Source organism: Miniopterus natalensis, chromosome 20 (assembly GCF_054644295.1).
Source record: "Miniopterus natalensis isolate mMinNat1 chromosome 20, mMinNat1.hap1, whole genome shotgun sequence".
NCBI lineage: Eukaryota > Metazoa > Chordata > Mammalia > Chiroptera > Miniopteridae > Miniopterus > Miniopterus natalensis.
In genome coordinates this window covers 24,852,075-24,876,268 of record NC_142100.1, presented here as the reverse complement: position 1 = coordinate 24,876,268, position 24,194 = coordinate 24,852,075, and the positions used below count along the sequence as shown (strand labels likewise).

The 24,194-nt window shown below is 51.4% G+C and overlaps 2 protein-coding genes across 3 annotated transcripts in view; one reads left to right on the top strand and one right to left on the bottom strand.

Annotated features, from left to right (window-relative positions):
- The window catches only part of TCTN1 (tectonic family member 1), a 14,426-nt gene extending 9,279 nt beyond the window's left edge, over positions 1–5,147 (top strand). For both annotated transcript variants that reach the window (XM_087828576.1, XM_087828577.1), the window contains 5 exons: positions 104–242; positions 1,411–1,573; positions 3,481–3,606; positions 4,019–4,163; positions 5,004–5,147. In XM_087828576.1, the coding sequence (XP_087684702.1) occupies positions 104–242; positions 1,411–1,573; positions 3,481–3,606; positions 4,019–4,162 (572 nt within the window). In that variant the 3' untranslated portion in view covers position 4,163; positions 5,004–5,147. The remainder of the gene's footprint in view (positions 1–103; positions 243–1,410; positions 1,574–3,480; positions 3,607–4,018; positions 4,164–5,003) is intronic.
- Positions 4,484–24,194, bottom strand: HVCN1 (hydrogen voltage gated channel 1). The gene is made up of 7 exons (XM_087828578.1): positions 24,176–24,194; positions 19,778–19,817; positions 10,734–11,018; positions 8,471–8,575; positions 7,020–7,251; positions 5,837–5,949; positions 4,484–5,456 (listed from the first exon to the last, which is right to left on the bottom strand). The coding sequence occupies exons 2-7, from the start codon at positions 19,796–19,798 to the stop codon at positions 5,391–5,393; spliced, it is 822 nt and encodes a 273-aa protein (XP_087684704.1). The 5' UTR covers positions 19,799–19,817; positions 24,176–24,194; the 3' UTR covers positions 4,484–5,390.

Here is a 24,194-nt window from a genome sequence, read left to right as displayed (position 1 = left end):
TATTTGGGTCTCACTTGTGTCTCGTGTCACATGTGCCACTGTTTCCTGAGAATCAGGCTGCTGTCGTCCTGGGTAAGGTTCTCCCTTAACTTCCCATGAATGTCTGGGATTATTCAGACCACGAATAGATACGGACAACTTACTGTTCTTCGTAGCACAGCCGAGCAGGACTGCTTGGCCATAGAGGGGATCCGGACTCCAGTGTTATTTGGTTACAATATGCAGTCTGGCTGTAAACTAAGGTAAGGGAGTAACTCGTTTCTGATGGAACTTGCTTGTGTTAATCAGAAAATAAAACATCTCTCCCCTCCCCGTGGCAATCGGAATCTGCATCGGCTGACGAGTGCCCGTAATAAGCCACAACCACTTTATTATGACAATGCCTTTATAATACAGTTTTTTAACTTCTAATTTTAATTCTCAGAGCCATAAACTGTGTGTCATGGTTCAAAGGGAAACTTACAACCATTTGTAAAGTCAAATAGGGCAGAGAAAAAACCTCAGGGCTCTGCACGTTTTGTTTTTAAGGTTGCATAGCACTTTCAGGGAAAGGATGTTCTCAGCAAACGTCCTTTCCCTGAAAGTCCTTCCTATGTCCTGAATTTTAATGTACTACACACAACACAACAAACCCAGTAAGAGAAAGCCTGAACGCGGTCTGCTTTTCATTTACCCTTTTATGCTCAAACATGCGTGTCATGTAAAATGTCAAATAGCTCTCCGTGGTTTGTTATAAAAACAGTTGTTACCCTCACTTGTCCCGCCCCAGAGGCAATCGTTTTTAACTCTTGTAGCTCAGTTTTTGGAAATTTACCCCCAAATCTTTCAATAGCCTGCACATAATGCTGCTGCTTGATATTTTAGGTTTGTAGGTTGTTTCCTGAGTTCCTGCTATGGAAGACGGAAACCTGGCTCTTTCCCCCTTCCTGTCCTGCCCCCCCATCCTGCCTTCCCGCCCCTCCATCTCCCCAGGGTGAATCTGTCATTGTTTTGGTTAGACCAATATGCACCATTTACACTATTCTGATCACGTTAGACCGGCTTTTCCACAAGGTGTCACTAGGGGTAGGTCTGTGGTTCAGTATGTTTTAAAAACATGATTCCTACTGTAGGACTCCCCAGAGCCTTTAACAGGCCAGTGTCTTCGGGTATGCAATATTGCCCAGACCTCTGGCCCTGCAGCACCTCTTGTACAGAGCCTCTCGATGGAACCCCGTCTGGGAAACACGGTTTTGGATTCATCTCCCTGGCCAGTGAAGATTCCTCCAAGTTAGAGACACCGGGGCTGCTTTTAAACGGTCCACCGTGTGGGGAGTGAGAACAAGCGAGAGGGCAGGCATGCTGTCGAGCCTGTAGAAACTCCCGGTGTGAGCAACGGCCTCATTCGAGTGACCCCTTTCCTTCCCAAAGGCTGACCAGAGCCGTCACGTGCCCGCTTGTCGTGGAGAAGGTGAAGAGCCTGCTGAAGGGCCAGGGCTTCCCAGATTACGTGGCCCCCTTTGGGAATTCCCAGGCCCGGGATGTGCAGGACTGGGTGCCTGTCCACGTAGTCACCCAGGCACCCTACGTGAAGGTAAAGGGGAGAAGCCGAAAGCCACGGGCTGGCCACCTCTTCTTCCGCCTGCCCCCCATGGGCGGAGATGGCTGTGGGCGGGAGCTGGGGCTTCCTTATGAGACAGGCCTGGACCTTGGATACGGGTTTTGCCCCTTGTTAACACTGTGGCCTTTGGCCACTGACTTTGTGGGTCTGGGCCTCTTTCCTCCCCTGTGGCGTGGGAATGACGGTTATGGTTCCGATCTCGTGGGACTGTTGAGTTAATGAAGTAACGTTCATGGTGTCTAGCGGTCACTCCATAAACGGCAACGGCTACTGGTCACCATCCTGACCATTCCTACTGTCGCTGTTGGTGTGACAGGAGGCCCCTAGGCCCTGAGACATGAGACGGGTGTGAGGACTGTCTCAAAAAGACTGAGACACCCTCTCACCCCCAGAGCTGTCCCGCCCACTGTTCCCTGGTCTGTGGAGGCGGCCCACGTGCGAGAGCTTTCAGTTCAGAAGTTCCCAAGAGTTTAATGGAAGTTGACATCCTACAAATAGGTTCCTGATCACGTGATTCTTCTGCCCACCTCCCTCTTTTGTCTCAGCGTCAGTGTGGGCTGCCCCGTCACCGAGGCTTGCCCTCCCTGCACCCTCCAGTTGCCCAGCTCTTTCTTGTCACAGTTTCCCCAGGCCTTTCATTATCCGCTGAGCATATTTATAGCACAGGGACCGAGGGGGTGAGGACCAGCTCGCTAGCTCCGATCCCACCCTTCCCACCAGAGGCTGCTCAGCTGCTACGTCTTGGCTCAGCTCTGCCGCCTCAGTGAACCAGGCAAATTGCTTCTGGCTTCTTGGAGATGGGTTAGGACATCCAGTCATTACTTTCTCCTCAGAAGGGAGAACAGGCTGGCAGGAGAGGGGGCAGTGAGGACTTGAGCATTGCCAGGGTCTGTGCTGGTCCAGGGGGCTCAGGGCCTGGGGTGGGTTTTGCGCCAACCTTCCAGGAAACCCAGGGAGCAGCCGTGAGAGCATCTGCTAAGCTCCGTTATACCAGCTGTTTGTTGCCTCTCCTCCTAATAACAGGATATCCGAGGATCTCTCAGCCTGCAAATGGCTTAAGAGGCAGTTCCAAGCTAAGGATCCCACCAGTGCCTTTTTGGCAAGGCACCAAATTTAGCAGGCCTGCTGGCTTTTCATGCCTTGAAGAAATGTGTTTTTTAAACCTGTTATTGTGGAAATTTTTCAAACCACCTTTCCCTTGGGCTGACCAAGCAAAGGCCCTGGGTCAGAGGCCTCAGGCCCAGCTCCCATGGCGTCCAAACTGAACCGGGCAGCTTGATCATGGCACCGGTGCTCGTGGTTCCATGGAGAGTTGGCAGTATCTTTGACAACTTACAGGTTCCACCCGTGTACCCCAGTGTAACACCTTCATTGCCAATTGATGAAATCAGATAAATGAAAAGACGGCACTTAAATTTCCTGTAAGTGCATTTTAACGTGATATGCAATGAGGTTCAGTGTCTATTAGTAATACCGTCCCCTTTCTCCTCCCACCCAGTGCCAGTTCCTCTCCTAAGGTGTCTCTGAGGTCCATGTCAACAGGGAGGGGAAGTTAGCGCAGGCAAGGCCCCGAAGGTTCTACGGATGGGTTTTGGGCTTACAGCTCCCTGGTAACGCTGGCCTCTTTAGAAACAGGAGGACTTGGAGGGAGTGGAAAAACTGAGCTTCAGGTGTTAAAACATTTTCGGAGCACTGAGTACTTTAAACTATGTGCTTCCTCTAAGCAGTTTTCATCTGAACCTCGAGAGTCTATTCATTCTCTTGTTCAGAACATTTTGTAACGTGAAACATTTTATAATTAAAACCCTGAGCTGCAGATTAAGTTTGAACCTGAGGTTGTGTAACAGCCAAGCTGATTAATCGTGGCATTTTGTTTGCAGGGTTCTTGCCAGCTGCCGGTGGCTTTGGCTATAGACGTGAAGTGGACCAAATACGGGTCCTTGCTGAACCCGCAGGCGAAGATCGTCGGTGTCACTGCAAGTCTCCTCTCCTCATCCTTTCCCGAGGTGGGCCTGACTTTAGTTCAGGGTACAGGCGCTAAGACACAAGTCCAGACAAAACTCAAGTGCGGTAGTAAAATTTATTACTTTGTGAAAAAGATTATAATTAAAACCCAAACCATCTGGATTCCTAAAACAGGGTAGCAGTCGCCATCTTACACTTAGAGCACCTCCAGGGACCATGGTTTATTCACAGGAGTGTTCTTGTTTAGCCTTGATCCCTACAATTCTCAGTGAAAATCGAGTTGTGACTGACACTGATGTGCTAGTTAGGACAGCCTGGTAGAAACTCTCTCATCCACGTGCCTGCCAGACCACGAGCTGACCGGTGGTCGGCGGGGACGAGCCGGAGGGCGTCCCTTCTGTTTTCCTGGCAGCACGCTGGGGGCGAGGCTGCATCACTCTCGCTTTATTACAGGCCGACTCGGGAAGTGAAAGGACAATTCTTATCTCCACCACGGTTACTTTTGTGGATGTGTCTGCACCTGCAGAGGCGGGCTTCAGGGCTCGGCCAAGCATCAACGCCAGGCTGCCCTTCAATTTCTTCTTCCCGTTTGTTTGACGTAAGTCATTAATTAAGGAAACGAGGCTACACCTCTAGAACAGAGTGGGTGCGGGGCCCCTCAGAAACATCCCATTTTATTACGCTTCTAACCCAAACCTGCACACGTCCCCTCCTCACTCATTTCCCTCCTTTTGGAAATTTTATTCTACTTGGTGTGACTTTAGAATGGGGACCATCCGATCTTGGTCATTCCCAGAGCACTCAACACACAGACCGTGTGTGGAAACCAAGTTGCACCTTTGGGAAGACGGTAAAGAGAACAGACTTTGAAGGAGCACAGGCGTTGGGGGCTTATCCATTTACTCATCCCTGTTTTAATGAGTTACTGTTAAAATAGTCATCGTTTTTAGTTCAGGTTTTCTCTCCTTTTCAGGCCCCATTGAAATGAGTACAAAAATAGCAAACTGTTGTATAAGATCATGGAAGGAGAATACAAGGCCTCAGGAGGGGATCTTCCCCCAAATGTCATGTTAATTACAGTGGAGTCTTGGGTCCGACTGGCATTTCTGCACCAGGCACTGCCGCTAGCTAGCTCTCCAGCTGGCAGGCTGGCGTGGGGTGCCACAGAGCGGCTCCAAGCAGCTGAGCCGGAGAGAATGTAGCGGGGGGCCCGGAGGAAGGGGAGCATTTATTTTATACACTAATTGTACAGTAACCGGGAAAGCTGCTGCCAGGGGGCGGAAGCAGGTGGAGCCACCGGCAGCTGTGTGATGCGGAGGAGGGGCTGGGCCCGAGGACACGCTCCCTAAGACGAGCGGGTCAGAACAGCTTGGAGACAGAAGAGGCCTTTCCCGAACGGGCTGCTGGCTAAAGGACCTTCCTTTTTGTTTTCTTCCAGGGCGCTCAAATGAAAGGCTGCCTCAGTATCCATGCGGAACGTGAAAACTGTACATTTGATGAGATTAAACTTTATATACAGCTAGTCACTGTCCAGCCTCATTGTACATTTTCAAGCAAGAGTAAAGTGTTCAACATGAGAAAACAGCGTTTGATACATTGGTGACCCAGGACGGGTGGGAATGGGACAGGAAGCTCTCAGCCACTCCAAGGCAGAGACAGAGCCTTCCAAAGACTGGCCCTCCAGAACCCATCTGGGTGGGGGCAGGCAAAGGCATCACACCAAACCCGTCCTGCAGACAGCCCGGCCCTGGGAGAGGCGGCGGTCATGTCCGCAGGCACGAACCGCGGGGCGAGGTCTTCTCTTTGGAGTGGGGCAGGGGTGCCTCTATTTCCCCTCCCCAAGAAGTCCATGCTGTCTCAGTAGCTTGTTAAGTCTTTCAATTTCTTGTTCCTGTCGTTACAAAAGCAGACAAATATGTGAATTTACCTCCTGAGCCTCACCAGAGATGTGACCAACAATCAGTGAGCCCCAGGTGTAGGGGCCCAGCGCTGAAGGAAAGCTCTGGAGCTTGTGGAATTGTTCCACTGAGGGCGACTGCTACAGTCAGATGGGGTCCAATGGACAGTAGCAGTGACAAGAGGGGGGGCACCTGGCACAGCTCTGGGAAGGGGGCAATGCCTGAGCCGTCTCTGAAAGGGCGAGGGAGACTGGGCCAAGGGGAGGGACGCTCCTGGCTCAGGGCACCACCTGAGCGAAGGCCTGGTGTGAGCAGCGCTGTGCTGAAGGTGGGCCACCGCACACAGCTGACATCCCCGGAAGTGCTTTCTTACCTTCTCAGTGCAGCTGAACTCAAGGTGCTGGATCTTGGTGGCCAACTGTAGATTTATCTGTTTCAACCTCAACAGTTGCCGTTCTGAACGTGTCTTAACCGAGATAATTATGCCTGAAAAATAATTGAGGGTCTTAATGATATTGGTTTCTAATTTAACCACTAGAAAAAAATATCTGTGTTACTTAAAAACGTATACAGTTGGGAAGAGCGGTGACAGACGAGTGGAAATGGATTTCATTTCTGAGCTACTTGGCACCTAGGTGTGAAATGTTTCTCTTCAGTTCCCATGGGCTGAAAAATCCTTAAAAATAATCATTGAGCAGTGAGCCTAAGTTAAGCTCCTTACCACAGAGCTTGCTCACGACAGCACTGCCCAGCAGCCGTGTGCGCAAAAGCACAAAGGTGCTGCCCGGTCGTGTGGCGCCGTGGTTAGAGTCGGCTCGTGCACCGAAGGGTCTCGGGGTCGAGGCCCAGTCAAGGGCGTGTACCTGGGTTGCTGGTTCGATCCCGCCCTGGTCGGGCATGTGCGGGAGGCACCCAATCAATGTCTCTCTCACATCGATGTTTCCCCCTCTCTCAAATCAATAAAAATAAATCACAGCAGCAACATGGCTTCTCTGAGACAGGACTCCCGTACAAACAGGGTGTGCAAGGCATTGGATTTTTACCTGAAATAAGCAGTATTACCCCAATTGTGAACTCCAGAGCGAAAAGCTACAGCATGTGAACAGTGTTACCTCCCTAGAAAGTGTAAACTGGTCAATTTGGACAATATTACAGTCCTCAGAGCCTTCATCACACTAACACGTATTGTGCTTCTCTCAAAGGGGGTGGGATCTAGTGTAAATCATTTTTCAGCTTCTTTGCACCCCTTTTGGATGGACCCCCACAAGGTGGGATAGGGTCTGATAAAATTCTCTTCAGGGATTAGTCTAACCCTTTCCGTAAACATCCAACAACCATGGAAACGGCCTAAAGGAGAAAGGCAGTTCCTCTCAGAGCCTGTCTGGGCGCCGATTCTTAGCCACAGAGGCAGAGGGACGCCAGGTCTGACCGCTTCACGCTCCCCCACAGGCAGGGGGAGGAGACGGAGATGGAAACCCTGGTCCGCGGCCTCTGTGCCCACCCCGGGCCCGCCCACCCTCCTCTCTGCTCCGCAGCCCGGGAGCCAGGGGACGTACCGTTGATGATCCGGGCCACCCGCCACAGCCGGAGCAGAATGAGCAGCCCAAGAGCCTCTAACTCATGCTCCCGGAACAGGAGGACAATGTCAAGGATGAAGGAGACCACGACGACCACAGAGTCCAGGATCTCGAACTTGTGGTGGAAGAACTCCAAGCGGAAAACGAAGATTTTAAAAAAGATCTCTATCATAAAGAAGGCCAGGATGGCAATGCTCATGCAGTGGAACACCTGAGGGCGAGGGGGCACAGTGAGGGCAGCGCCCCGGCCAGCTGGCCTGAGCGCGCCTGCCAGGCCGCCGGAGACCCACTCGCCCACCGGCCCCGAGCCCGTGCCAGCACCGGGCAGGTAACAGCCGGATGCCCTAGACGGCTCCGCTCTGCTCTCGGAAGGACAGCTGGGCGATGGCAGAACTGAAAACATTCACCATGCCTACTGGCACAGAGATGCTGTACCCAACGGAAACCTTACTTCCTTTAATTTGGTCTTTTCTTTTGATTTTTTTTTTTTTTCCTTTGACTCAAACTGGCCTCGCCCAGCCACCTGACTCACCCACCTCCCTGTCTTTTGCTTAATCATGAAGCCCTCGGGACAGTGAGGTTCTGGTCAGCATCCAGTAGTGTTAGGAGCAAGGGCCTGGGGCTATGCACTAGTGAGGCCGAGTTTTCAAACTAAAGAAAGCATCTTGGCCTCAGCTCCCAGGAAAGCAGAGGGATCCCACCAAACACATCCTTGCAAAATCAGACAGGACGACGCCATGGCGGACATCGGGACCAGATACCATGATCAACTACTCCCTTCCCTAGCGCCAACCAGTCAGCAGAGACCACGACCCTGACTCCTTTAGTCACCATGATCAATGACTTTTTCCCTATAAAGTCCATCCCCTGGATGCCACGGGGGAACCAGGTCTTCTGAACAGCAGCTCACCTGCGACCCCCTTAATAAATCCTTACTTTCTTGGCTGCAAACCCTGGTTCGCATCTTATTGGGCTTTGATGTGGGCAACTCGGCCCCAAGTCTTGTAGCAAAGCCTTGGACGAATGTCTGGGAGGAACTCGGCCGGAAGCGTGAATCCGGGAGTAAACGGCGTTACATCCCCCGATGGCTCCAGCCTAGGGACCCCATCAGGACGCCTACAGGGGCACTAGCGGGTCTGCCTCTAGGGGGACGGGACAGTATCATTCTCCTGGCCAGACCCCCACCCCCTTCTGGAATCGGAGACTCGCTCCCGCTCAGAGGTCTAGGACAGCCATCAGGTGAAAGGAGAGTTTCCTGCTTGTAGTAAATGCTGATCTATAACTTAGAAAGGAAGACATTTCCTCTGCCCTAGACTAAAAGCACCAGACTGCCCTCGTGAGCCTCAAGGCGGGTGCTATCCACCCCACTCGGACCCCCTTCAGTGCGGACACCAGATGTGAACCATATCAAAGGGCTGCTGACACTCTACCCGGGCGGCGTAGTTGTTCTCGTCGGGCTGGATGATCTTCAGGTCCAGGATGAGCTCGGCCAGCACCAGGAGGGCGTCCAGGACAACCAGGCAAATGATGATGACCTGCGGACCGAGGGGAGCAGTGAGACACCAGGAGACCTCAATGGAGACCCGCCTTCCATCTCTCAAGGGCTGGTGTGGAAACATCTGGATGAAACCACCAGGGGAAAATGCCAAGGATGCGAGGCTGCTGACCACAGCCTGAGCACCCTGCGGGGAGCCCGACGGGGGCCAGCCCCTCCTCCCGCCACCTTCCCAGCCTATTCACGGCAGCGCCTGGACCAGGGCATCTGGGGACAGCTCGCTCACTGACCCGCCATCGCTACTTGTCTTTTTCTTCCTCGCGCACTGCTTCCCAGCATCTCTCAGACCAAACTGCTAATTCCTAGATGGCAAAGAAATACCTAATAAAAACGTCTTGGGCCCAGCTGGTGTGGCTCAGTTGGTTGAGCGTCTTCCCAGGCACCAAGAGGTCGCCAGTGTTAGGGGAAATGTCACCTCCTCCAGGTCCTCCTCGGCCTCCCCATCCCAGACAGGTCTCCCCCACCCCGGGGCCTCTCAGATTCCCTTTCTGTTTCCCTGCAGAGGGCTTCTCCGCACTAGTAACCAGTGTCTGTCTAGTGGTTTCTGGAATGGCTGCCTCTGCTGAGCATGGAAGCTCCATGAGTGAGGACAGGGACCTGTCCACCATGCCTACCGCTGACACCCTCCCCACCCCCCGCCTCGCACACAGGTGCTGAGAAACCACCTCCCAGAAGGGGATGGTCCACAGCTCTCCTTGCAGCTGGAAGGAAGCTGGCTCCTTCCTTCTGCTCCTGAAATTGAGGGTTTGGGATTTCAACCCCAACAACTTAATACCACGTTTCCCTTTCTGTCACAGCCGCAGAGGAAAGCACTGTGCCGGGCTCCCAGGCCTGCATTCTTCCTCTAAGCCACATGAAAGCAAAAAAAAACCAAAACCCAACAAAATAAAAGTTTTTCCATTTTCCCTGGAACAGAGTCAGTGATGAGAGAGGCAAGGGCTGCTTCTCTGTGCTTCCAGAAGGGACACTGGCTCTTGGTAGGAACTGGATTATTTGGGTCCAGAGTTCCCCCAAATGGCTCCTTTTGGCAACTGGCTGACAAGGGGCTTTGGGGTTCCCCAACGTCCCTGGGCTCTTGCATTCTCCTGGGACTCAGACCTGCCCTGGACACCTGCCTGCCCGCCTGAGGGCTGGGGGGTGGGGCTCAGAGGGCTGGCCAGGCTCCACCTTCGTGCATCCTGCAAAGTCAGAAGATGCTGGGACAGATCCCAAACTCTGTAGAAGGCTTCGACCCTTTGCTATTCTTTGAAGCCCACGTCTCCCTCTCACGTTCTCCCCAAAACCACACCTGGAAGTTGGCAGCGTGTCAAGCCTGGCAGATGCTTTTGGCATCAGCCCACAAAAGAGGAGACCGAGGCCCCCAGGCGCTGAATCAGTAAGGCACGGGACCCTCTGGGCCCTGATAACTCAGGGCTGGCACACAGTGCTTGCTGAATAACCTCAGGAACGGTTTTTCCCTGCCTCCAATGTTTACCCTTTAATTTACTTTGTGTGTGTGTGTGTGTGTGTGTGTGTGTGTGGTTAAATTTGCATAACATAAAATGTACCCTGTTAACCACTTTAAACTTGGCATAAAGTTCAGCAGCATTAAGTCTATTCCCAAGGCTGTGGCACCATCGCCACTACGCAGTTCCAGAACATGTGCACCACCCCAGATGGGAGCCCTGTATCCATGACGCAGTCACCGCTCATCCTTCCGTCCCTCCAGCCTGTGACAACCACCGCTCCGCTTTCTGTGTCTATGGATTTGCCTGTTCTGGACATTTCACATAAATGGAATCACACACTACGTGGCCGCCTGTGCCTGGCTTCTCTCACTCAGCATCATGTTCCCAAGGCCATCCGCGTGGTAGCCGGAGTCAGTGCCTCACTCCTGTTCACGGCTGAATAATATTCCATCGCGTGGCTCTATCACATTTTGTTTATCTACTCATCAGATGACGGGCCTTTGGGTCATGACTTAATCCCTGACAACACGGGACCTGCCCTGTGTACCCAGGCGCCTGGCACGTGGTCAGTGCTCGGGGGACACCTGCACAGTGAATGAGGCGGTGGCAGAGCCGCCCCCCACCCGGCCTCGTGACTCTCAGCTGACGGCTCTGCCCCACCCCAGGCGTCGCCGGCCTCTGCCCACCTACCTGAAACCTGTGGGAGCTGAAGAGCTTCCGCAGCGTGGCCCTGAACTCTCGGGGGTGCCTGGGTGCGGAGTCGGGGGCGCCCGCGGGCTCGGCGGCCCTGCCCTCCTCGGCCGAGGCCGGGGCGGGCGGCTGCTCCTCCTGCTCTTCCTCCTCCTCCTCCTCCTCGTTCTCCCACTTCTTGTAGTTGACGTTCCAGGCGTGGTAGTCGTCCCCCACGACCGTGAAGTGCTTCAGGAACCGGCTCATCTTCCTGGCGGGCGCCACCTTGGCCCTGCGGGTGACTGTCTGCGGGGAGGGGACAGAGCGCGGGTGCTCAGGCAGGGCGGCCCCGGAGCCCGTCCAGACGGCTGGCGCCCCGCGTCTCTCTGGCGGGGAGCAGGGCCCCGCCGGGCCCCAGGGGCCAGGACAGTCCCAGAGCTTGAGCACAGAGCCCGTGAGGTCACGGTGGTTTCTCGGGCTACTATTTTTGGAATCCAGATTGTCGGTGGCAGTGAGGCAACAGGAAACACCAGACCCTCCCGGCCTATCACAGCGGTCTGGGTGGCAGCAACCAACGGAACTGGTACTACAGGCCGGTTACCCAGTACCCATCACTGGCCCACGTGTAAGGACCCGAAGAACGCAGCATGGGTCGAAGACATCACAAGCTGAAAACTGGAGGTGAGAGTTGGAGCGGGGGAGGGGAAAGCCAAAAGTAAAAGTACCCAGTTTCACAGACAAGCGAAGGCCCCTCCCCTCCCCTCTGCTCCATGCCACAGATCAGCCCTTGAAAGGTGAGCAGAAAACATTTTTTTTCTAGGATCGGCTAGTGCTGTTTTAAATACGCGATGGACAGTGGTTTAAAGACCCATGACTTCAAAGCAAAAAGCAAATCATCTTCCCCTCTTTGCCCAGATAATATATTTTTTATAAAGTTCAATAATGAAAACTTTCAGGCATGGATACAAGAATAAGCAATATGGTCAGGAGAAGAGAGCCCAAAGCAGACGCAGGTCCCTGTGGAAACCTGGATGGGATGGTGGTGGCAGTCCAGAGAAGCGGGAAAGGCTGGCGAGGTTAGGACAACTAACTGGCTTTTCCAATAGAAAAATAAATAAATGAAAGATCCCTACCTCACACTACACACAGAATAAATTAACTGCCTTTTGGAACAAAACGCAATACTCTATTAGGGAAGACAGCAGAACATACTCAACAACATAACCTTCATAATGTCCAGCATATAATAAAAAATTACTAGACAGAAAAATAAACAGAAAATGTGGCCATAACCAGTAAAAAAAAAAAAAAAAAAAAGCTTATTAGCTCAAAATAGACAGAGATCAATGGAATTGGCCAACAAAGATTTGAAAATGGTTATTATAAATACATTCAAGGATTTCAAGAAAACAGGAACTTAATGAGGAACAGAGAGTCTCAACAGAGAAATGGAAACTATAAAAGATACAAATGGATACTCTAGAACTGAAAAATACATATGTATAATGAAAAATCACTGGATGAGCTTAACAGCTGATTAAATGCTATAGAAGGAAAGGTCAGTGAATTTAAAGACGAAAGAAGAGAAACTATCCAGCAGAAGCGTGGAGAGAAAAAAGGCTAGGGGTAGGGGGCGAAGAACAGAGCCTTACAGACAATATTAAGTGGTCTACCATCCATGTACCTGGAATACCAGAAGGAGATGAGCGAGATTAGGGCAGAAAAAAATATTTGCAGAAATAATGGCTGGGAAAAAAATCTCCAAATTTGATAGAAAAATATAAACATGTAGATCCAAGAAGCTCAAGGAACACCAGGGAGGGCAAACATACAAAAGAATGGACTGGAAGGAGACACCAACTTCATGATAGTGGTTGCCTCGGCGAGGGTAGGAGGGCTGGAAATGGAGGGAATCAAAAGGCTCTTCCCTCAACTTGGAATGCTCTTCTCCCCATGCTCAGCTTGGCTCCCTCCTTCTCATGCTTGAAGCCTCAGCTGAAAGGTCCCTTCCTCAGAGAGGCCCTCCTTGACCCCTAAAATGTAAATCAGACCCCTTCTTAATTTTATAACCTCTCTATATTCTTTACCTCACCTTTGAGAGCTCTTATCAGTTTCTGACCAGAAATCTTTTTGTGTGGCTTATTTATTACTTCTCTCTCCACATAAGCATTTAAGCTCCATGAAGGCAGAACCTGTGTCCCCAGTCTCATGTGACACCTGAATTAGAACAGAAGCCCCCCCACCCCCCCCCACCCCCCGAGCCTCTTGGCTGAGGGCACTGGTCCATTTCCCATGTTGGGCTGCGGCTTGTCTCAGGCTGGTCCCTCTGTCACTTGGTTCCCAGGGCTGGCCAAGGATAGCTACTGGCCACAATTTCCCCCCTAAACACCTCACCTGGCAGATAGAAACCTCCTGTGCTTACAGTTTGCAGCACGGTGGAGCTTCTGGATGCTTTGCAAAAACCACATTTATATTTTACGGGAGAGGAAATTTTGCCTTCTGAAACCTTGCGACCAGTAAGAGAGCAACTTTTAGTAATCCGGGATGAAAATATTTACAGCACCCAGCAGAGCAGAAAACAACTCTGCTTTTAAGTCAAAATTCTGTCATTTCAGAAGCAGAAAAGTTCCAGAAAAGGCCAACAAAATAGCTCATCATGAAAATGTTGGGGCCTCTAAAATCCACCAGAAATCTTTTTCTGTGCCTGGGCTCTCCGCTCGAGTTCTCCGCACCGAGCCCGGACGGAAGGACTGACTCAGGTGGACACAGGGACTGACTCAGCGAGGAAAGCAGGGGACCAACCGCAAGTGCCTGGCCCTCCATGGTGACGGCTGTTATTACTATTCTTCAGCATCGAAAACTCCCATCTCCACTCCTCCAACTTCATCACCGTCCATGGATATTTCACTTCTCTGCTTGCTGGCCCGCGGCCGGCCTCTGCGACCCCCAGGCTTTTCAGTCACACGCCCTGATGGATTTCCTTTGCTGCTTAAGCTAAACTGAGTTGTTTCTGTCACTTGCAACCCCAAGAATCCAGACCAGTAGAGTCCCCGGCACTGGAAACCCCCCATGCCCATCCCCCCTGTACTATCTCTTGCTGTCCCGCTATGTTCTGACCCTACTCTCTCTGGGATCACCTTCAGGTCAAAGCCCACAACGGTGGCTCCCACCTGCTTAACTGTCACACTGTTGACTCCGCTCTTTTTGACGGTCTCACCTGTTGATTTCTCTCCTATCCCTGGCCGCCCTCCTTCGTGTCCTGTACCCCACACCGTCTGAAGTCCTCGAGGACCCTGACCCTGTCCCGGTGCAGGGTGACTCTCCCCCTTCGGCGGTCCCAGCACACCTGCGTTCTCAACGCTGCTCATGTTCAAAGTCTCAGCCAGCGGTCTGGTATCCTGTTTGCTGTGACCCAAAATGAACTGACTTCTTATCTTTCCCCCACATCCACTCCTCCCTCTATGGTCCCCCAGGACACAGCATCGCATCCACCCTGCAGCCCAAGCCCAGAACTAAGAGTCATCCCTGGCTCCTGGCTCTCCCTGGAGCTCACCCGTGTAACCCCTTCAACACCACTCACCCTCCTCCTCCTCTTGTCCGTCTAACCCTGTCTGGCCCACAGGACACCTGCACCAGCCGCCCTACTCGGCCCCCCGCCCCGCATCCTTTCTCCACGCAGCAGCGGCCAGTGTCCCTGCTCTCCCCTATCTGCACCCCCATGCCTGCCAGCTGCTGCCTTCGGGACACAGGCAGAGCTCTCTGGGTCCCCCCAGGCCCTGGTGTCCTCCCGGCCTCCACCACGCTCCAGCTACACCGAACACCTCTCGGCTCTAGACTAAATCGCGCTGTCTCTTGCTTCCAGAACTTTGCCCAGCCTGTCCCCACCGTCCAGAATACCGTCTGCCTGTCTCACCCTAGTTCCCTTTCAGGCCTTACAGGCGTCTAGTTTACCTCCCCCGGGAGGCCGTCGCGGGCTGAGGGTCCTTCCTCTGCTTCATCACACCACTCACTAGTGAGCACGGTGCCTCTGGCGAGTGCCTGGCTCCTGCCAACTCTGGGGGGGAGGCCCAGGCTCTTCCTCCCCCAGCCACAGGGAGGGGCTCCGTAAATATCTAAGAGAGGAATTAACAAAAACCCTGCAGGAGCTGTCCCTCGAAGACCATCGAATCACCCACTCCTCTTTGACAGGTGACAGGTTTACCGGAAAAATTACTACTACCTGGGAGAGAGGGAAGGAATGAGAAAAACAGACCGAGATGGAGAAAACGTGTTCTGATGAATGTCTATTTTTACAGACTCTGAAGCTGCCATCTGCAGGAGGGGAAGAACCTAGTTCACGGTCATCCAACAATCACAGAAAATGGAACTTTTTAAGAAATTCAGCCGAGTCCCGATTCCCAGGGCCCGGTGTCCTTTGTGTCCCCATTTTCCCGTTCCCTCCCAGAGCTTACTTTTGGGGACCCGATGTGCTTATTAATCAAAATCCCCACCCTAAAACTCCAACAAGACACAATAGCAACAACATCGATTATGACTCACACTTAGTGATATTATTTATTATATTAACACAACACTGAGTTCCTTAAAGGTGCTATGTCATTTAAATTCCTAAGAACCCACTGAGGTCGAGGCCATAATTTTAGGTCTCTGGCGAGGGAAGAGACACATCCAAAGTCCATCCTTGGAAAACGGCAGAGCCAGGATCTGCCCCCTGGGCTGCGTGACGAGGAGCCCGTGTGTCAGGACACACGGGGAGGAAAAGCCAGGCAGCCGGGACTGGGCAGCCGCCTGCTCGGGGGACGCGGCGGGTTGCACTGTGGCGGCTCTGAAATTCGCACCCACCCGGGACCTCGGGACGTGGCCTGGCTTGGAATACAGGCCTTTGCCGATATAATTAAAAATACTGAGACGAAATCATCCTGGATTTAGGCTGGGCCCTAAATCCGATGACTGGTGTCTTATAAGAAGAGATGACACACAGAGGAGAAGGCCACATACAGTGGGAGGCAGAGCCCTGGCCCGTGTGGCTCAGCTGGCTGGAGCGCCGTCCTGTGCACCGAAAGGCGGCAGGTTCGATGCCCAGTCAGGGCACATACCCAGGCTGTGGGTTTGATCTCTGGTTGGGGCCAGTGCGGGAGGCAGCCGATCGATGTTTCTCTTTTTCTCTCTAAAATTAATTTTTTTAAAAAAAATCAACAACTCATACCAAATGGTTACTCCTGGGAAGGGAGTGGGCGTGAACTGGAGAATGGAGAGAGACTCTTGTTTTCCTATTAGCCACTTTTGGAGGAAGAAAGACCCCGCCTGCAGAGAACTGAGTGGGAATGAAGTGTTTGAGGGGGAGGGAAGAAGGGAGGGAAAACGACTCCATATAGACACATATATGTCCGACATATACATAACTAGAATCTCTGGATAAAGAAGCCACCACGACGGGAAAGAACAAAGAGCTCAAGACGTAATTCAAGAAAACTTTCCTGAAACAAAAGACTTAAAAAATTACTCTTTCTGTAGGCCAAAACTGGTAGAAATGGACAATTTCACGTGATTCAGCCTAATATCTACCAGCTTGTTGTTTTAGTTTCTTACACTGAGAACTTGCTCATGTGGAATTTTAAAAAATGAACAAATTAGCATCAGTGGTAAAGTCTTCTCTCCTAGGAAAGCACTGAACCTGGGGTGACCTTGGGGACCTCTGACACACTCCCTTATTTAAGACTCTTCCTCGGCTTCCCACTGCTCTTAAAAATAAAGACCCCGCCTGGCGGGGCGGGGCCCAGTGATTGAGCACCGACCTAGGATCTGGGAGATCACGGTTCGATTCTCGGTCAGGGCGCATGCCCGGGTTGAGGGCTTGAGGCAGCCGATCAATGACTCTCTCATCGTTGATGTTTCTCTCTCTCTCCCTTCCTCTCTCTGAAATCAATAAAGATATATTTAAAATAAATAAATAAATAAATAAATAAATAAATAAGACCCAAGTGCCTCCCAGAGGCTCACACCTATTCTGCAGGCCGTGGCCTCCGCCGCCTATCTGGTCTCACCTTTCGCCACCCTCTCAGCTGGGGCCAGTGTCTCTATTCAGCCCTCTGCACGCCACCAGTTCCTTTAACCACAGGGCCTTTACAACGTCCCCCTGCCTAAAATTCCCACGCCTCTTCCACCTTGTCGCGTTTCTCCCTTTCCCCTCCAGGAGGTGTCCCCCAAGCACCCCAGCTCCTGGGAGCCACGCAGGCACCTCCCCCGCTGCACTCGCATGGGGCCCCTCAGCCGCCCAGGCAGCCAGGTCCACCTGCTGGTGTGACTGTCGGAGTCTGTCGCCCCCATCAGGGCAGAGCCCAGGTGGGTCCCTGCTCAGGCGCCGTCCTCTGCAGCTGGCAACTGCAGGTTCCCGCTACACAAGCCTGGAGGGCCCACTGCATCCCTGCATCCCTGCATCCCTGCATCCCGGCAGGAAGGCTCCCAGCAGCAAGCTGCTGACCCCCGCAGGCCCCTGCCCCCCAGCCCCTGGGGATGTGTGTTCTGAGGAATGCCTATTTTTAAAATCAGGGAAGTCTTTAAATAAGCGTAACAGTTTTTCCTTCTCTAGGGTGGGGAGGAAGTTTGAGGTTCACAGAAACAGCCACCGGTGACGGCTGACCAGCTTTTGGGGGAGGGGGTTGCCGCTTATGAGCTGAGGGGACAGACTGCGGGCCGCCGCCCCCCATCCAGCGCAGCGCTGCAACATTTCTCTCCTTTTCCTGCAGGATGGGGATCCCTCCTGTCTTGCTAAGAGTCTTCCAAGCCAGCAAGATCACGAGGCTGGGTGGAGGCGATGTGGGAAACAATATCCACGGTAATGGAAATCGTAGCGGTTGCAACTAGAGCACCTGCCATTTCTGAGTTCGGTGCGAAGCCCTTTATAACCCATCGCAAACACTCCACGAAGTGGGGGCCTGAACCTCCATTTACAGGTGAGGAAACGGGGAACAGAGAGGCCAAGCGCCGTGCCCAGGTCACACAGCCAGTGAGAAATAGGGAGTGGGTCAGACCCAGGCCGCGTGGCCCAGAGCCCCCTCCTTTTGTTTACAAAAGCACAGAATGAAAACGAAAGCACAGAAAGGGGGGAAAAGTGCAGTTATCCAGCTAGAAATTGAGACCTATCCAGAGTGTGAATGAGTCATCTGGGTGACACCATCCCCCAGTGTCTCATCGATGCGTCCCGCCAGGGAAAGAACAGGACAAGCAGAGTGCAGGGCACCCAATTTTCCTGCCTCGCAGTCTAACCAGTGGCTCTCAGTCCTGGCTGCACAGTGGACCCACACCCTGTCAAGAACCCCAACGCCTGGGCCCCAGACCCCAAGACAGTGATTCAGTCGGTCTAGGGGTGGCCTGGGTGTTGGGATCTCCCATGAGCAAGCCAGGTTGAGAACCAGCCCCATGAATGAACCGAGAGTCTCCGGAGACCTTGTGAGAAATAAGCCAAAGGGGTACAAGGCTTTCTAAGCACCCCTGGGTCCCAGGCTCCCCAGAGGTGGCCGATGACACGCAGTCATCTGAGGGGAGGAATAGGTCAGCTGATGGGCTGCAAACCCAGCCTGTCCTCATGATCAAGTGCACAGCCCCCGGGGGTTAAGTGTCTGCTATAGTTGGGCATCCCGCCAAGTACTGTCCACGCACAGTCTTGGCTCATCCTCGCCGCAGCTCTAGCAGGGAGCCACTGATCCCGTTTTACAGAAAAGGAAGAGTGAGGCTCAGAGAGGTGGGGAGGGGCAGAGAGGGACTCTGAGGAGGGCAGGTGTCCCCAGCCTGCTGAGCCCCTCAGCAGAGCTGGCTACAGCAAACCAGGTCTGAATCATGGCTAAAAACCCCACCAGTTTCTCCTACAACACAGCTGTTTTCCTCTCGAACACCAGGAGAGCTGGAAAATCACAAAGCTCCTAAAAGCAATCCTATTAAAACAGTTTTTTTAAAAACACAATTAACTCCATAATACTGATAGAAACTTGTTCTTTGGATCAGTTAAGAGGCTTAGTCGCTACAAGTGGCCCGGGCCCAATCTCCCCAGCTCCCCACAATGCCGCTGGGCTAGGTTCTCAAACGGCCTCTGTGTGATGACAAACAGGCTCCCGACCCCAGGAGGTCCCCAGGTGTCCTTGGTTCTGCCTTCCAACCCTCTGCTTCTCCCGCTGTGTCCGTGGCCTCACACCCGCCTCACCCCTGGGACATGTCCCAGAAGCTCCCTGGCTCCATCAGACCCCAACTCACCCGGACCCCACCCCCGGCTTCACCGGCTGTCATTTCCCCAGTGAGCAGACCTTTCCCTAGATCAGTTCCCTTCAGTGTTAACACTGTGAAAACAGGACCAAAAGGAAATAAATTCACCACAGTCCCAGCACACCACACTTCCCATCATCTACCCATCCCGTCCGCCTCTCTCTGTCCCTGATCTAAGTCCTTTACAATTACATCAAAGACTGCAGACAATTCTGCACCCTGTTTTCCCACTAGGTCCAGGCACCAGACCTATTTATACCTTCTCAATGGTGGAGAAAGTTAACAGGGAGTCACTGGTCTCACGATGGCGTTTTTCTGGTTGTTCCTCATTTTTAGCACCTTCATCACCAATTCGAAGACCACATTTTCACACATCTTAACATTTCTGAAATCTGAATGTGTTTTACAATTGACCAGTTTCAGCACTGTCACATTATATCACAGTAAATGGCCGCACTGTTTTTAATTCTTCGTGGTACATAAAATAACGGGGCATCTATAATCTACGGTGTCTGATGTGCTAAGAAATACGGCGCCAAAATTGTACCTTTTTCCTTTTTATGGGTCATTTCCTTTCCCATAAGTGAGACGACCAGGTTTGATCACAAACATTTTCATGATTCCTGATACACACCGTGAATTATTTTTTTCCAGAACAGCTGTGCGGGTTGAAGAAAATACGAGCTATTTCCATTTGCCTTTCTCTGATTAGTAACCATCACTGGAACTCACTGGCGTTTTCCCTCAGTCCTGTTAGAAAGGCCAAGCAGTGATCTTCTCAAGGCTGGGAGGTCCCAGAATCAACTTACCTTTTCATCCCACGTAGACATTTTCCTGTCGTCTCCGGATCTGGAAAATAAAAAAAAAATTGTCCAGATCTGTCATCCTGCTATCATTTGCCTTCGTGTGTGCTCTGTAATACTTCCTTACAAATTTTTTAAAAACTTGATTAACTAAAAATAATAAATAATAAAGCTCAAAGGACGTACATCCTGGGTATGTACCCGAAAGAACTGATACAGCCTGGCCGGTGTGGCTCAGCGGTTGAGCATCAGCCTCTGATCCAAGAGATCGTGGTTTGATTCCCAGTGATCAGGGCACAGGCCCCGGTTGCAGGCTCAATCCCCAGTGGGGGGTGTGCAGGGGGCAGCCGATCAATGATTCTCTCATCACTGATGATTCTCTCTCTCTCTCTCTCTCTCCTTCCCTCTCTCTGACATCTAATAAAGATACCTTAAAAAAAAAAAAAAAGAATTGATACAGGCACCCAGTCAAATATAGGTACACAAAAATATTCATGGCCAAAAGGTGGAAACCACCCAAGTGTCCATGGACATATAAGTGGATAAACAATGTTATATCCATGCAATAGAACGCCATCCAGCCATTAAAAAAAAATACTTTTATAATATATATAAACATTGAATCACTGTTATATATCTGAAACTAAAAGAATTTTGTATGCCAATTAGACCTCAATAAAAAATTAATTAAAAAAAAAGAAGTACTGACACGTGCTACGATATCAATCGGGCCTCTAAAACATTACGCTAAGTGAAAGAACCAGACACAAAACATCACAGAGGACATGATTCCACTGATATACAATATCCAGAATATGCAAATCTGTAGACACAGAAAGCAGACTGGTGGCTGCCAGGGAGGGGGAGAGGGGGATGGGGAGTGAGAGCTTAATGGGGACGGTATCCTTTTGGGGTGATGATAATCTTCTGGAGCTAGCTAGAGTGGAGATTGTACAACACTGTCGATGCACTAAATGCCACTGAACTGTTCACTTTATGATGCTTAATCCTGTTATATGAATTTCGCTCCAGTTTAAAAACCCCAGACGTATAGATTACAGTGTCGTTGAGTGCTGTGAAAAGCAGCAAAGAATCTGAAAGTCCATCAACAGGGGTCTGGTTAAGTCAGTTACGGTCATCTGAGCAGTGGGAGACTCTGGTGCTATTACACCTTCCTATATGGATAAGAAAAGATGTAAACACTATAGTAACCTCCCCGCCATCACATTACAAACTAGTGTGTAGAGTATGAGCCCACCTATGTGAAAAAATTACATATGCATTTTTTGAAAAGTTTGCAAGGATAGAGCCAAACTCTTCACAGTGGTTATAGCTGGAGAAAAGGGAGTGACTTGGGGGGTGGGAATTTTCCTTCTCTCAGCATCGGGACGGCCTGAACTTTTACAATGACTGTGTGCTACTTCTTAAAGATTTATTTTTAACGTGGTGACATATTACTTAAAAATTATTTTTAACATGGTGACATATGCATGTAGTAAAAAATTTAAATAACACAAAAAGAAATACTATGACAAGTTTCCTTTCTACCCAATCTTCCCAGAAGCAGCCACTCTCACTAGTTTCCTATGCAGCCTTCACAAGCCCGTAAACATTTATTCTTTTTCTCTTTCCTTTTTCCTTAAACAAATGTGAGCCCAACACTCTGCTCTGAACCTCGCTTATTTCCATTTAAGGTGTGGTTGGAAGAATAAGAGACCCCTGAAGATGCGCACATCCTAATCCCAGTCCTCAAAACCTGTAAATAGGTCACTTTATGCGGCAAAAGGGACTTTGCAGATGGGATTAAATAAAGGATCCTGAGACACCCCCCCACCCCTGCCAGGTGGGCCCAAGGTAATGAGAATCAGACATAGAGGGAGATGTGAACACGGAAGCTGAGGCTGGAGTCAGAGAGAGATCTGAAGGTTTTACGCTACTGGCTTTGAGGATGGAGGGAAGGGGTCGTGAGTCAAGGAATGCTGGCAGCCTCTGCAAGCTTGTAAAAGCAATGATATGGATGCTCCTCTAGAGCCTCCAGAAGGAACACAGCCCTGCCAACACCTTAATTTTGGCCCACTGAGACTGATTTCGGACACCTGACTCCCAGAACTCTAAGAAAATATACTTATGTTGTTTTCAGGCATCAAATTGTGGTCATTTGTTACAGCAGCCACAGGAGACTAATACAGTATCTCCAAGTTCTTTCCATATCAGTGTGTTTGAGATCAAGTGCACTGCTTGGAATGAGGGCGCAGGACTTCCCCGGAGGAACGTGTGTAGCCCCACGAGCGATTGACATGTAGGTTGTTTCCCAATCTTCTGCTGCCCCATGTTCCAATGAATAACTCTGCATACCATGTGCTACTTTTATCATTTAAAAAATTACCAGTTTGAAAAAAAATTCACAAAGACTTAAAAAAAAAAGTTCTTTCTCTCCCCACAGGACCATGCTAAGGGACCCTCAAAGAGTTTTTTGCTGCTTGGTTGGCAGAGCAGTTTCTGCAACCAGCACACTTTGGCTCTGTGGGTTCCTGTTCTCCCCCTGCTCTCATTAGATGGGCTCAAGTGGAATTATCACCACAGGGTAAAGGAAAGAATATTGGTGCCCTGGAGATTTCCTTCGTTCACAAGACAGGAAACAGAACTAGCACATACATCGAAAAAGACCCAGCTTCAATAATTCAAGCAACAGAAAATTTAAACCTACCATGGCCTCCCCATTAAAACAGACAAAACAAATAAAATGAGAACACCCAATGCTTGGAGGGCTGTAGAAAAACTTGCATACATTGCTGGGGATGAATTTTTAAACAGCCATCACATGGTACGTAGCATGTGCCTTCAGAATGATCCCATCTTTGACTCGAGTGGTTTGGGAACTATATCTCAAAGACATCCCTTGGTAGCAAAAAAACCCACATGCAATTTGTACAAAAATGTTGAAAGTAAAGTTGGTATTACATCTAGAACCTGGAAACAGCGCACAGGCCGGTTAGGGAAAAGCTCAGGAGGCCACGGGCAGTTAGAAGGAATGGCAATTCTGAGGTCTGTGTAGAAATGTAGAAAGAATGCTATTAAGCAATGAGAAGTAGAACCCTTCAGGTTGCACACACTGCTTGCAACTGTACAAAATTATCAGAACTTATACCATGTGCCAGGCGTGATGTTGGGTTCTGGGGGATCCAAGGTGAAGGGGCATGAAAAAAATCAGGACCCCGGTAGGCTGATATTTTAGCCAGGAAGACTAATGAGGAACCAAGGAAACACATAAGCAAGGTAACATCATGCAGGGCAGAGCATGGGAAGGAAAACCAGTAATGCATGAGAGCAGGCGAAGTGTGGCTCCCACAGTGGGCTGGTTAGGGCAGGATTCGGAGTCTTTCCCTGAACTGCAGGGAGGTGGCAGGGAAGAGCATTCCCAGGAGGAGTAGGAGCATGTGCAAAGGCCCTGAGACAGCAGAGAACTCAGCATCTCCAAGAAGAGAAGAGTGGCTACGATGGGCAGCGGAGTGAGAGGAGTGTGGCAGGAGAGGAGACTGGAGACTCAATGCTGAGGACCTGGGGGCTGAGACGGGACCAGCCAAATGCACGCTGAGGGGCAGAACTTGCTGTGGGCCCAGTGTCAGGATGAGGAGAGCAGGTCTGGGAGTGAGAATACCCCCGGCTTCCTCCGCCTTGCCGAACCAGTGGGGGGAGGGCCTGGGGAATGCAGGGCGGTTCTGGAATTGTGTAAGCTGCAGCCCAAAGGTTTTCAAATGCCTGCTCCCACCAGCCTTTCCTCCAAAGGGTCACAGCAGGGAGAAGTTGCCACCACCCCCGGCCTGGGTCTTACTCAATTAGCTTGGGCTGCTGGGGGGGTTGTCCGGAAACACTGCAGATCTCAGATAGCTCTGCCCGACCTCGGCCTAAAGGTGTCCAGGGCAGAGAAGCGCTCTCAGAGGGGCAGGATGGGGACACCGGGGGTTACAGCTCGGTCCAGGCACTAAACTAAGCCTTCATAGAGATTATCTCGTTTAATCTCAGCAACCCTGAAAGGTAGGCGCCGTGCCTAACCCCAGGGGACGGAGAAGGAAACTGAGGCGCGGAGAGGTGGAGTCCCATGGCTAAGCCCACAAGCACCCCCTGTGCCCAGAGGAGGTGCTGAGTAAAGGCCTGGGAGTTCCTGGAGGGGCCTGCACCGCTCCCCCCAACTCCTGGGTTTAACCTGGCCCCAACCCACCCTATTTCTCGCACCCCTCACCCAGGTGAGGCATTTGCTGCCCTAGGGGTTCCTTCTGCCGGGAGGGGCAGGCTGGCTCACTGCAGCCCCCTCCCGGGAAACTGGTCATTGGCCTCACTCCCTGCAGTCGGGGTGCAGGGCAGGGCAGGGGTGAGGGATGAACGGACTTAGGGGTTCGCACCCACCTGGGTAGAAGTTCTGGCT